We start from the raw sequence: 12,874 nt of genomic DNA, 5'->3' as shown, positions 1-12,874 counted from the left end.
TGAGCTCCCAAAGGGAGCATCGTGAGTGCTAACATTCCTAGAACAAGTCCTTCAAAAAGCTCAGGTGGAAGCCATGAAACTTCTTATGATCCAGCCTTGGAAATCACAGAACATCATTTCTAATGCATTCTACTGGTTAAACAAGTTACTAAAATGAGCCTAGATTCAAAGAGAGAGGAATCAGACTCCATCTCTCAATAGGAAGGGTGACAAAAAATTTGTAGCTATCCTTAATAAACTGTAGATATGAAAAAAATCTAAAAAAACATTATGATCAAAATTAAGCACTCAGTGCATGAGTTTCACAGAATTTTTCACGAAGTTGAAGGAATTATTAGTGATGAGGGAGACAGAATTGAAAGACAATATTCAGAATATACAATCCCAGAGATTTAAACAAAGCTTTAAAAAAGACCATGGAAACCAGAAATTAAATAATTTTTTCAATGAGCTAAAAAAAAAAAAAACTGCCAGCATAATATTTTATGACCAGGGAAAATATTCTTACAAAACGTTTCACACAAACAAAAATTAAAATAATCTGTCACCAGCAGATCCATATGAAAGGAAACTCTGAAGAGTGTTCTCTAGACAGAAAAAGAGAAAGAAGTCCCCCAGTGCAAGAAAGAATGAAGAACACAAAAGTGACGAATGTATGGGTGTGTCTAAATAAACACGGACTGTATAAAAGAATAATAATACTTTCCTATGGGTTTTAAATACTTAGAAATTGATGATGCTAGCATATAACTCAATATGGGAGGTAAATAAAGTACTAATTAACATTAGAATTCATTAAGTCATGAGTGTATTTTTAAGTCCAGATACAAAAACCCTTATACTTATTGTAAATTAATTTTTGGCAAAGGTTCTGAGGTGATCAGTGAGGGAAAGTATAGCTGGGGATTAATAAGAAAAACAAATAGTGCTGAAACAATTGGCTGGTCACATGCAAAATGATAAATTTAGACCTTGTTTCATAACGTACAGAAAAATAAATTTAAAATGGATCATTGAAGAAATATATGAGTTAGAACTATAAAAATCCTAGAAGAAAACATAGGAATAAATCTTCATTACCCTGGGTTAGGCAAAAATTCCTTAGAACATTGGAAGCACAAGTAATAAGAGGGAAAAAAATCAAGAAATTGGACATCATCAAAATTAAAAACTTTCATTCTTCAAAGGCTACATTAAGAAAGTGAAAATATAAGCCACAAGTTGGGAGACAAAAATCTGTAAATCATGTACCTGATAAGGGACTCATATCCAGAATACATAAAGAACTCCTACAATGCAGTGAAAAGAAGACAAATAATGGGAAAAATATCTAAGTAGACATTTTATCAAAGAAGTTTTATGAATGGTCAATACAAACATGAAAAGATGATCAATATGGTCAATACTTCTGTGTGTGGAAACTTAGGAAAAAAAGATGTTCGATATCATTAGTTATTAGGAAAATGCAAATTACAACCATAATGGGATAATCACTTCACACCCACAAGAAAGGCTATTAAAAAAACCCAGACAGTAACAATTGTTGGGGAGCATGTGGAGATGCTGAAATCCTTTATATTGGAAGGAGAATGTAACATGGTATAGCCACTTTGGAAAATAGTTTGGCAATTTCTTAAAATGTTAAACACAGATTTATCTTGTGATGCAGTAAATTTTCTCCTACATATTTACCACCCCAAAATGAAAATATAAGTCCACACAGTCTTGTACACAGATGGTCATAGAAGCATTATTCATAGTAGCTGAAAAATAGAAAAACTCCAAATGTGATGGTTTCACAACTTTGTAAAATTACTAAGAAATTATTGAATTCTACAGTTAAAATGAAGGGATTTTATGATATGAATATTATACCTCAGTAAAGCTATTAAAATATTTATATAAATAATATATTTTGTAATCTAGAGTAGAATATCTAAAATTGCAAAGTAATGCATATTTCCCAAACTAGTAGAGGAAGAGAGATAGAATTACAAAAATACTTAATTTAAAAAAAAAGGCAAGGCTAATCATGGTGGCTCACAGCTGTAATCCTAGCACTCTGGAAGCCAAGGCAGGTGGATTGTGTCAGCTCAGGAGTTCCAGACAGCCTGAGCAAGAGCCAGAGCCCATCTCTGCTAAAAACAAAAACTAGCCAGGCATACTGGCTCACACATCCATTCCCAGCTACTCTAGAGACTGAGGCAAGAAGGTCACTTGTACCTAGCAGTTTGAGATTGCTGTGAGGTATGACACCGGGTACAGTCTACAGGAGGCCACGAAGTGAGACTGTCACAAAAACAAACAAAAGCAAGAAAAGGGACAAAGAGGAACATAAAAGTCAAACAGACAAGTAATATTAAAATAGAAATGGATTAGCAGATTGTGTGCTATGTATCTATTAATTGCCTCTCAGCTCCAAATTCAGTCTTTTTCTTGCCTGTGAATATAGTTCTGGGCCTTTTAAGTGTTTTTCCTTTGCCTGATTGTTAGATCCCTCTGGAGGAGGATGTTCCCTGGGCTTTAGCTCCAGTGCCAAGAATGAGCACGGGTGCCTAGCCAATGACGGAGTGATCACAAATACAAAGTCATCACCAGCAACATACATTTATTACAAAACAAGAACACACAAAGTTTAAGGAGCATACTTATCCAAGAGCAAGAGCGATCCCTTTACAGAGCACACAATCTTTCCCAGGCTAACTCAGCTGTCTGGCTGGTCCTGCCTTTCCCTGGTAAGACTGGATGTTGCCTCCGCCTTTGGGGTTACATAACAAACCTCTTCTTGGGCACTCCTCTCCTCCAGGAAGCTTCTGAAAGAACCCATAAAGGGGGACATTTGCAAGTTTAATAATATGAAAATGGAACCTATGGGCCTGGGTCAGTGTAAGGTCACTAGGAGCTCCTCACTATCTGTTGCTAGTAGGGAACAGCACCCAGTTGTAACTTGGTTGTTACTCTTTTACTCCCTGGTACCCCTATGCTCGCTCCTGAGGCTCCTGCAGCTGAGGCAGCTCTCCAGCATCCAGCATCCAGCTTCTGCAGCGCACACAGCTTCCCCTACGCCAGGCACTTGCCCCTTCTCCAGCACCAGGTTCCTGTGGTGCACGATGGCCAGCAGCCGTACTTTTCCTGGGTGGCATTGTAGCAGAATGCCTCAAGTGAGATGCCTCCTGGTAAACAGCTTTCCTCAGCACCCTACAGGGAGGATTTCTGCTAAGTTCCAGAGGGTGGATTTCTAGAAAGTCCTGTTGATGGGGAACCACAGAGACCATTGCCATAATCTCTTAGCCCTGGGGTGACAGGAGTGTGATTTGTACTTTTCCCTGGACACCCTACCTCTTTTGTAGGGTAGTGGCTGTTCTTTTATCTTCCATATTCATTAGAATTCTCTTTGCTCACGATTGAGAGCGAGGGACTGAGCTCCGCCGGAAGTACTTCCCTGGGCGGAAGTTTCTGAGCTCTATATAGCGGAAGTGCGTCTGCTTCCGGTCTCTTTGGTCTCGGCCACAGACGCACCATGACGAAGGGAACGTCATCGTTTGGAAAGCGTGGGAATAAGACGCATACGTTGTGCCGCCGCTGTGGCTCTAAGGCCTACCACCTACAAAAGTCCACCTGTGGCAAATGTGGCTATCCTGCTAAGCGCAAAAGAAAGTGTAACTGGAGTGCCAAGGCTAAAAGAAGAAATACCACTGGGACTGGTCGGATGAGGCACCTAAAAATTGTGTACCGCAGATTCAGGCATGGATTCCGTGAAGGAACAACCCCTAAACCCAAGAGGGCAGCTGTTGCAGCATCCAGTTCATCTTAAGAATTTCAACAATTAGTCATGCAATAAATGTTTTGTTTTTTAAAAATCCAAAAAAAAGAATTCTCTTTGCTTCTTAGTAGCCAATCCCTACTACCCTAATCCCTATTATAGTTAATCCTTCTCTATATATTTCTTCTTGGAATTACTGGGTGGTTTCTTGCATGGACTAAATGTTCTAATTAAAGGTAGAAAATTTCAAACTTAATAAAAAACCACTTGAATATATTTTGCATACAAGAAACATAGCTAAAGCATAAGGACACAGGAAGACCAGGTGTAGAAACATGGGGAAATGTATACTACCAAGTGACTTACTAAAGAAAAGCTGAATAGCTGTCAAGGCAAAAGTAATTACTGGAGAAAAGAGAAGCACTTCATAATGATCAAAGCTTCATCTCACAGGAAGGGATAAAATAAATCCTAAATTTCTATGGTGACCAGTAGCATGGCCTTACAGAAATACAAAGCAAATATGGATGGAACTGTAATATAAATGTAAAAATCCATAGTCATGTGGAAGATTTTTTTTTTTTGAGACAGAGCTTCAAGCTGTCACCCTGAGTAGAGTGCTGTGTCATCACAGCTCACAGCAACCTCCAACACCTGGGCTTAAGCGATTCTCTTGTCTCAGCCTCCCAAGTAGCTGGGACTACAGGCACCCGCCACAATGCCTGGCTATTTTTTTATTTTTATTTTTTTAGTTGTGGTTGTCGTTGTTTGGCGGGGCCGGGATGGATTTGAACCCGTCAGCTCAGGTGTATGTAGCTGGCGCTTTGGCCACTTGAGTTACAGGTGCAAAGCCAATGTGGAAGATCTTAACACTTCCCCTCAGTACCTTGACAGAACAAGTGGAAAAGAAAATCAGTTCTTAGATTTGAAAAACCTAATTAACAAACTTTCTTTTATTGCTTGCAGAATCCACATTTTTCAAAGATAAAAAGATCATTTATAAAACTAGACTATTTGTTGTGCAATAGAGTTTAAACACATTTCAAAGGATTGAAATGATATGTTCTCAAACCAAATGGAACTTCATCTAGAAATTTATTATAGAAGGTAGTAGAAAATATTTTTATGTTTGGAAAATTAAAAGTAAATTACCAAATAATTCATGGATCAAAGAAGCAATAACAATGGAAATTAGATAATATTTTGAACTGATGATAATAAAAATACAGCTTATTAAAACTCTGTTGTGTAGGCACAGAGGCTCATGGCTATAATCATAAGGCTTTGGGAAGCTGAGGTGGGAAGACTGCTTGAGGCCAAGTGTTTAAGACCAGCCAAGCAAGATGGTGAGACCTCTATCGCTATAAAAAAAAAATTAACTGGATATGGTGGGGTGTACCTATAGTCCTATCTACTTAGTGGCTGAGGAGGAGGATCGCTTGAGCCCAGGAGCTTCAGATTGCAGTCAGCTGTGATGATGCCACTGCACTCTAGCCTAGGTGACAGAGTGAGAGCCTGTCTCTAACACAAAACTTCTGCAGGGGTGGCACCTGTGGCTCAAGGAGTAGGGCGCCGATCCCATATGCCAGAGGTGGTGGGTTCAAACCTAGCCCTGGCCAAAAACTAAAAAAAATAATAATAATAATAAAGAAGCACAAAACTTCTGCAGTAGAGCAAAGTAGTGCTCAGAAGTTAATTCATAAGGTAAAATGTATTTATTAGGAAACAGGAAAGGTTGAATATCAACCTTTCTAACTTCATTTCAGCAAGTTAGAAAAAGTTCTACAACATAAACCCCAAAAGGTTAGAGTAGACAGTAATGAAGATAAAAGTAGAAATTAACACAATTTTAAAAACTGTACAGTTGAAAACAGCAAAGCTAAAATTAAACTGATAAACTTCTGGTGGATAAAAAAGGAGACAAGGCACAAGTGATTACTTGTTCTAAGCTATTAAAAAAGTTACTAAGGGGCGGCGCCTGTGGCTCAGTGAGTAGGGCGCCGGCCCCATATGCCGAGGGTGGCGGGTTCAAACCCAGCCCCGGCCAAACTGCAACAACAACAAAAAAAATAGCCGGGCATTGTGGCGGGTGCCTGTAGTCCCAGCTGCTCAGGAGGCTGAGGCAAGACAATCGCGTTAGCCCAAGAGTTAGAGGTTGCTGTGAGCCGTGTGATGCCACGGCACTCTACCCAAGGGCGGTATAGTGAGACTCTGTCTCTACAAAAAAAAAAAAAAGTTACTAAGAAGCTATTATGAATAACTTTATGCCAACAACTTTGAAATTTTAGAAAACATTGTCAAATTCCTAGAAAAATACAACTTACCTAATGTGATACAAGAAAATTAGGTAATCAAGATAGTCTTATAGATGTTAAATAAACTGAGCCTATAATTAATTGCCACAAAAAAAGCTGCAAGATGGCTTCACTGCATGTTCTTGTGCAAAATTTAAGAAAGAAATAATAATTTAAAAATTTCTTACCAGAGTATATGAGGCCAACATAATAACCATGATACCAAAACTCAACAAGGATATAATGAGAAATGAAAATTATAAGAATATTATGCAAAATAAAAAGCTCCCAGAATGTAGACCAAGAAATTCTAAACAAAATAATCTCAAACCAAATCCAGCAATATATAAATGAGATAATACGTTATTTTAGATTGGTCAGGCTGCCATGGCAAGATACCAGAGAAACTTTGTGGCTAAAACAACAGAAATGAATTTTCTCACAGTTCTGGAGCCTGGAAAGTTCAAGATAAAGGTTCTGGCAGGGTTTGGTTTGGGGTGAGGACTCTTCCTGGCTTGCAGATGGGGGCTTTGTCCTCACATAGCCTTTTCTCTGAGTACGTGCATGGGAGAGCGAGCGAGCTCTCTGGTATTTTTTAGTATAAAAGACACTGATTTTATGAGATCAGCCCTCCCCCGCCCCATGACCTCATTTAACCTTTTTTTTTTTTGAGATAGTGTCTGACTTTGTCACCCTTGGTAGAGTATCATGGCATCATAGCTCACAGCAACTTCAAACTCTTGGGCTTAAGTGTTCTCTTGCCTCAGCCTCCCGAGTGGCTGGGACTAAGGTGCCTTCTACCATGCCTGGCTATTTTTAGAGATGGTTCCACTCTTGCTCAGGCTGGTTTCAAACTCTTGAGCTCAGGCAATCCACCCCCCTGGGCCTCCCAGAGTGCTAAGATTACAGGTGTCATTTAACCTTAATTACTTCCTTGGAGGCCCCCTCTCCAAATATAGTTGCTTGGAAGATTAGGGCGTATATATGTGAATTTTAGGGGTACACAAACATTCAGTTCATAGCATATATCGTGACCAGGTGGCATTTATGCAAGGAATAGAGTGTAATTCACACATTCTAAGAATAAAGGAAAAACTATAAAGTCCTTTCAATAGATGCATAAATATAGTATATGATGCTGTTCAATATCCGTTAGTTGAATAAAATTCAACATTTCTTAGAAAACTACAAATAGCCAGGTACAGTGGCTTGCGTCTATAATCTTTACACTTTGGGAGGCTAAGTCAGGTGGATTGCTTGAGCTCAGGAGTCTGAGACCAGCCTGAGCATGAGCAAGACCCCATCTCTACTAAAAATAGGATAACTAGTCAGGTGTGGTGGCAGGCACCTGTGGTCCCATCTACTCAGAAACTAAGGCAAGAGGATCACTTGAGCCCAAGAGTTTGAGGTTGCTGTGAGCTATGATGCCACAGCACACTACCAAGGGTGACAGAGTGAGACTGTCCCACAGAAGAAAAAGAAACAAAAGAAAAAAGAAAACTAGAAATAGAAGAGAATTTTCTTCATCTACCAAAAATTTTACTTAATGACGAAATGGTGAAAGCTTTCCCTTTGATGTCAGGAATAAGACAAAGTTAGCTATCACTACTTTTAATTAGTGTGGTGGTGGCTCTAATTAGGTCCGTTAAGGCAAGAAAAAAATAAAAGCTGTCACAGTTCCAACTGCTATAACAGAATACCATACACTAAGTGACTAAAAAAACAAACATTTAGTTCTCCCATGTCGGGAGGCTGGAAATCGGAGATCAAGGTGCCAATGTGGTCAGGACTCTTTCTGATTCACAGACAGCTGCCTTCTCACTGTATCCTCACATGGTTGAGAGACATAGAGAGAGGGGAAGAGGGACAGGGCGAGGCGGAGGGGGAGAGGGAGAGAAAGCACATGTATCCAGGGCATTTCATCTTCTTGTGGGGCACTAACCCTGTCGGGGGGGGGGGGGGGCTCCATCCTCATGACCTCACTTAAATCTAATTACCAACCAAATGCTCTACCTGCACATAGCATCACATTGGGGATTAGAGCTTCAACATATGAATTTTGGTAGGGATACAAACGTTTAGTTCATAGCAAAAAGTATGTGGATTAGAAGGTGTACTGATTGTTAAGTTACTGTCTCTGAGCTTGAAACCTGCTTTGTGATGTTCATTTAGGGACTCTGCAAACCGCATTTCTCTGCCAACTGGCTCCCTGCTAGGCAATGCCTAGCATTGTCTCTGAGTCATATGGAAATTCTAAGTGTGTGTGGGGTTCTGAGTCATCATGTAGTCACCTGGCAAATAGTTTTCACATATGAATTAATTTAGAAGAAACCTTTTAATTCATGTTTTCAGTATTATTAGAGATAAAGAGAAAAGGTAAAACATTTAAAAAGAACACTCATCACTCCTTTTAAAAATATATAAACACATCGACTGCAATCTCCTGAAATGTGTTTTGTTCTAAGTAGTAATTTACACTTGTAGGGATTAATCTGTTCAATCCATTAAGCCAGTAAGAGAACAATGGGGAGATGTGTTAGTCCAGGCTTATGTTACTGTGTGACCTCATCCCTCTGTTTTGGATCCAGAGATGTTTCCTGTCTGGGTGTGAACTTTTTCCTTGCATTTGGCTTAAATCTCAAACCACAGATTCTGCTACAAAGTTAATACTTTGCTTCTAACTATATTTCTTCTCTATGTGGGAACTTTAACTACAGACCTTTCCCTGTAACTCTAACCTGACAATGGAAATCATGTTACTCCTGTATACTATGTAGTATACCCTCACCATACTTCCTGCCTATGTACCTTGAATTATTTGGCCTTATGTGTAGCATTTAACATAGTAATTTTTCATTCATTCCTTGGGGAATGAGACAGAGGTTGGATTATGAACCAAGCTGATGAAGGCTACTTTTGTTTATTTAACTACAGATAATCCCCAATTTATGATGGTTTGACTTATGATTTTTTAACATTGTGATGCTGCCAAAGCAATGCATATTCACTAGAAGCTGTGCTTTGAATACTCATGCAACCATTCTGTGTTTCACTTTCAGCACAGTATTCAATAAATTACATGAACTATTTAACACTTTATTATAAATAGGCTTTGTGCTAAACAATTTTGCCCAACTATAGGCTTATGTAAGTGTTTCAAGCATGTTCGAGGTAGGTTAGCCTAAGTGGTGAAGTTCAGTAGGTTAGGTGTATTAAAGGCATTCTCAACTTAAGATATTTTCAACTTACCATGAGTTATTGGGACATAACCCCATTGTAAGTCAAGGAGCATCTGTAATTGATTCTGTTTGAGGAGATAATCATATCATGTTGAATGTGAGTAAAGTAACTAATGGGTGATCAGGGTGGTGGGAGGCTCCTTAGTTCTGAGGAAAGTACACTGCATATAGAAATAGGATGATAATTTTATTCATATAATGTCAAATTAATGAATTCAAATGAAATCTTATGGGGTTTTCTGGGTTAGATACAGCCCTACTAATATAATAATGGTTTTTTCATTCCTATGCTGAACCTAGCATGATCTAACAATAAAAAGGATATCTAAATTTTGCTGTTAGAGAATTCTGGGGTCTTTTGTAATAGTTAACGTTAATTGAGAACCTTCTGGAGTTTCCAGAATCGAGGCAGTATTACTAGGAGACAGCTATGCTTCTGCCACCTTCTTGAAAATATTCCCATTATTTTACAATGGCTTTCTACAAGGCAATTAATTACATGATTCCCATTTGTACTTTGCAGTTTAAAAAAGAGTTAAAATTTCCTCAGGGTCCATTTTAGTAAATATGTCCAGAGCCAAACAAGACTTTATGGAATCTAAATAATAATTCTTATTCAGACTACTTATTTAAGGAATTTATTCTTGAGTGTTCTAGTCTTTATCTTGAATATCTAAGATTAAAATTGGCCTTTTCTTGCTAAGAAAGAAGACAAAGCCCTAGTGATTAGCATTATCAATTTGCTCAACCTGTCTCTGAGTCTAAGTCAGTAATAAAGAGAATGATGTAGGCAACTTATCTGTTTCTTCACATGTCTAGTGATTTTTTATTATATACCGATATTGTGGATGGAATGTGGGGAGACTCTGAATTCTAATGTCATCCTCTGAACAGTGCTGAGTTATGTTCTAGGAGGCAGTTAAATTACTGGAGAATCACCCTGATCTTACACTCTTATTTATAGGTTTGTTTAGTGTGGACCTATTTAGCTTTTCCTCCAGGGACAATTTTTTTTAGGGACTTGGTCTTACTCATAAGGTATGGCCCTCCTGGGATTTCCAATAGAGAGCTTGAGTTGTTTACTAAGCCCCTATAACTCATATTGGGTGAAGGTAGGGTCTAAATCAATCTTTTTGTATGTAGATTTGCAATTGTCCCAGCAAAATTTGTGGAAAAAACTATCATTTCCCTATCAAATTGCCATGGGACCTTTGCAAACATCAATTAACCAATCAAACTATCATTCTTTGCTGATGATATGTTCCTATACTTAGAAAACCCCAAGAACTCAATCATGACACTCCTGGAAGTCATCAAGAAATATAGCAATGTCTCAGGATCAATATTCACAAATCAGTAGCCTTCATATAATGCCAACAGCAGGCAAACTGAATATGAAATCAAAGGTATTACACCCTTCACAGTAGCATCAAAGAAAATGAAGTACCTTGAAATATACTTAAAGAAGTATGTGGGTGATCTCTAGAGAGAGGACAATGAAACACTGAGAAAAGAAATAACAGAAGATGTTAACGGATTGAAGAACATACCATGCTCATCGCTAGGAAGAATTAACATTGTTAAAATGTCTATACTATCCAAAGTAATCTATAGATGTAATGCAATCTCCATTAAAATTCCAATGTCATACTTTGAAGATCTTGAAAAAACAGTTCTATGTTTCATATGGAACCAGAAAAAGAACCATAATTGTCAAGGTAATTCTACAAGATAACAAATCTATAGGCACCATATTACCAGACATCAGGTTATACTTATACGCACAACCAAGCATGATCAAAATGGCACAATACTGGCATAAAAAACAGAGACATAGATCAATGAAACAGAATAGAGGACATAGAGATGAAACCAGCCTCATATCACCATCTGATCTTTGATAAAGCAAACAAAACTATACACTGGAGAAAGGAATCCATATTTAATAAATGGTGCTGAGAGAACTGGTGAGCCACGTGTAAAAGACTGAATCTAGCCCTGCACCTCTCTCCACTTACTTAAATTAACTCACCATGAATAAAAAGATTTAAATCTAAGATGTAAAACTATAAAAACTCTATAAGAAAGTGTGGGGGGAAAACTCTTAATGGTATTGGACTTGAGAAAGAATTTATGAAAATGACCCCGTAAATCACACAATAGCAATACAATAGCACACAATAATCACAGCAATAGCAAAAATAAACAAATGGGACCTGATCAAGTTGAAAAGCTTCTGCAAAGCTAAGGAAATGATCAACAAAGCAAAGAGACAACTTTCAGAGTGGGAGAAGGTATTTGCATGCTATGAATCCAACAAAGGGGTAATAAGCAGAATCTACAAAGAAGTCCAGAAAATCAACAAAAAGAGCAATCAACAAAAAAACCCATTAAAAACTGAGCAAGAGACATGAACAGAATCTTTTCTTATGAGGACAGAAGAATGGCTGACAAACACAGAAAAAAAAAATGCTCAAAATCTTTAATTATCAGGGAAATAGAAATCAAAACCACTTTGAGGCATCACCTAACCCCAGAGGAATGGTCCACATTCCAAGGTCTCAAAGCTGCAAATGTTGGCAAGGTGCAGACAGATGGAAATACTTACACATTGTTGGTTGGATTGCAAACTAATACAACTCTTTTGGAAAGAAGTGTGGAGAATCCTCTAAGAACTAAAAATAGACCTTCCATTTGATCCCACAATCCCAGTACTAAGTATCTATCCAGAAGAAAAAAAATCACAAGGGCATTTATCACAAGGGCACTTGCACTCAAATGTGTATAGCAGCCCAATTCACAATGTAAAGATGCAGAAAAAACCCAAATACCTTTCAACACATGAATGGATTAATAAACTATGGTATATGTATACCATGGGATGTTACTTTTGTATCTTTTTTAACAACCTGGATGGATTTGGAGAACACTGTTCTAATATCACAGGAATGGAAAAACAAGCATCCCATGTACTCAATATTAGGTTAAAACTAGTAGATTAGCAATTATGTGCTCACTTGACAGAAAAACTCAATTAAATTCAAGAAAGTGAGGCAGGGAAAAGAGGGTTAGGCAAGTTCCATCTAGTGCATAGGTATATGGCACACTTCTTAGGAGGAAGGAAACAACTATAACTCAGACTTTACCTTACAAATGCAAATAATGTAGTATAATTATGTGTATTCTCTTATTAACCTGAAATAAAAAATAAAATAAAATCATATTAACAAAGACATGAGATCTAAAGTCTACAAAAAATGTTGATCTTAAGTGGTTTATCTCTGAACACGAAATTCAGTTCAATTTTTCTATATGTCCATTTTTTTTTAGACAGTCTCACTCATAGATAAATGGAACTGAATGTCTTATCTTTTTTGTTTGTTTGAGGGGGTGGGGATATGTGATGGCTCATGCCTGTAATCCTAGCAGTCTGGGAGACTGAGGCAAATGGATCCCTTGAGCTCAGGAACACAAGACCAGGCTAAGCAAAAGTGAAACAATCTGTCCTAAAAATAGAAAAAGTAGGTGGGCTCCCTGACAGGCACCTGTAGTCTCAGCTACTAAGGAGACTGAGGCAA

General features: G+C 38.0%; 2 protein-coding genes across 2 annotated transcripts in view; both read left to right on the top strand.

Moving 5' to 3' along the window:
- PPHLN1 (periphilin 1) overlaps positions 1 to 12,874 on the top strand; it is a 234,885-nt gene that overhangs the window by 36,883 nt on the left and 185,128 nt on the right. The window lies entirely within an intron of this gene.
- On the top strand, positions 3,439 to 3,849 carry LOC128561018 (60S ribosomal protein L37-like). The gene has a single exon (XM_053554777.1). It carries the CDS (start codon positions 3,521 to 3,523, stop codon positions 3,812 to 3,814), a length of 294 nt encoding a protein of 97 aa, XP_053410752.1. The 5' UTR covers positions 3,439 to 3,520; the 3' UTR covers positions 3,815 to 3,849.

The sequence above is a fragment of the Nycticebus coucang genome, chromosome 12, assembly GCF_027406575.1.
Source record: "Nycticebus coucang isolate mNycCou1 chromosome 12, mNycCou1.pri, whole genome shotgun sequence".
NCBI lineage: Eukaryota > Metazoa > Chordata > Mammalia > Primates > Lorisidae > Nycticebus > Nycticebus coucang.
This window is presented reverse-complemented; position numbering and strand designations above follow the sequence as displayed.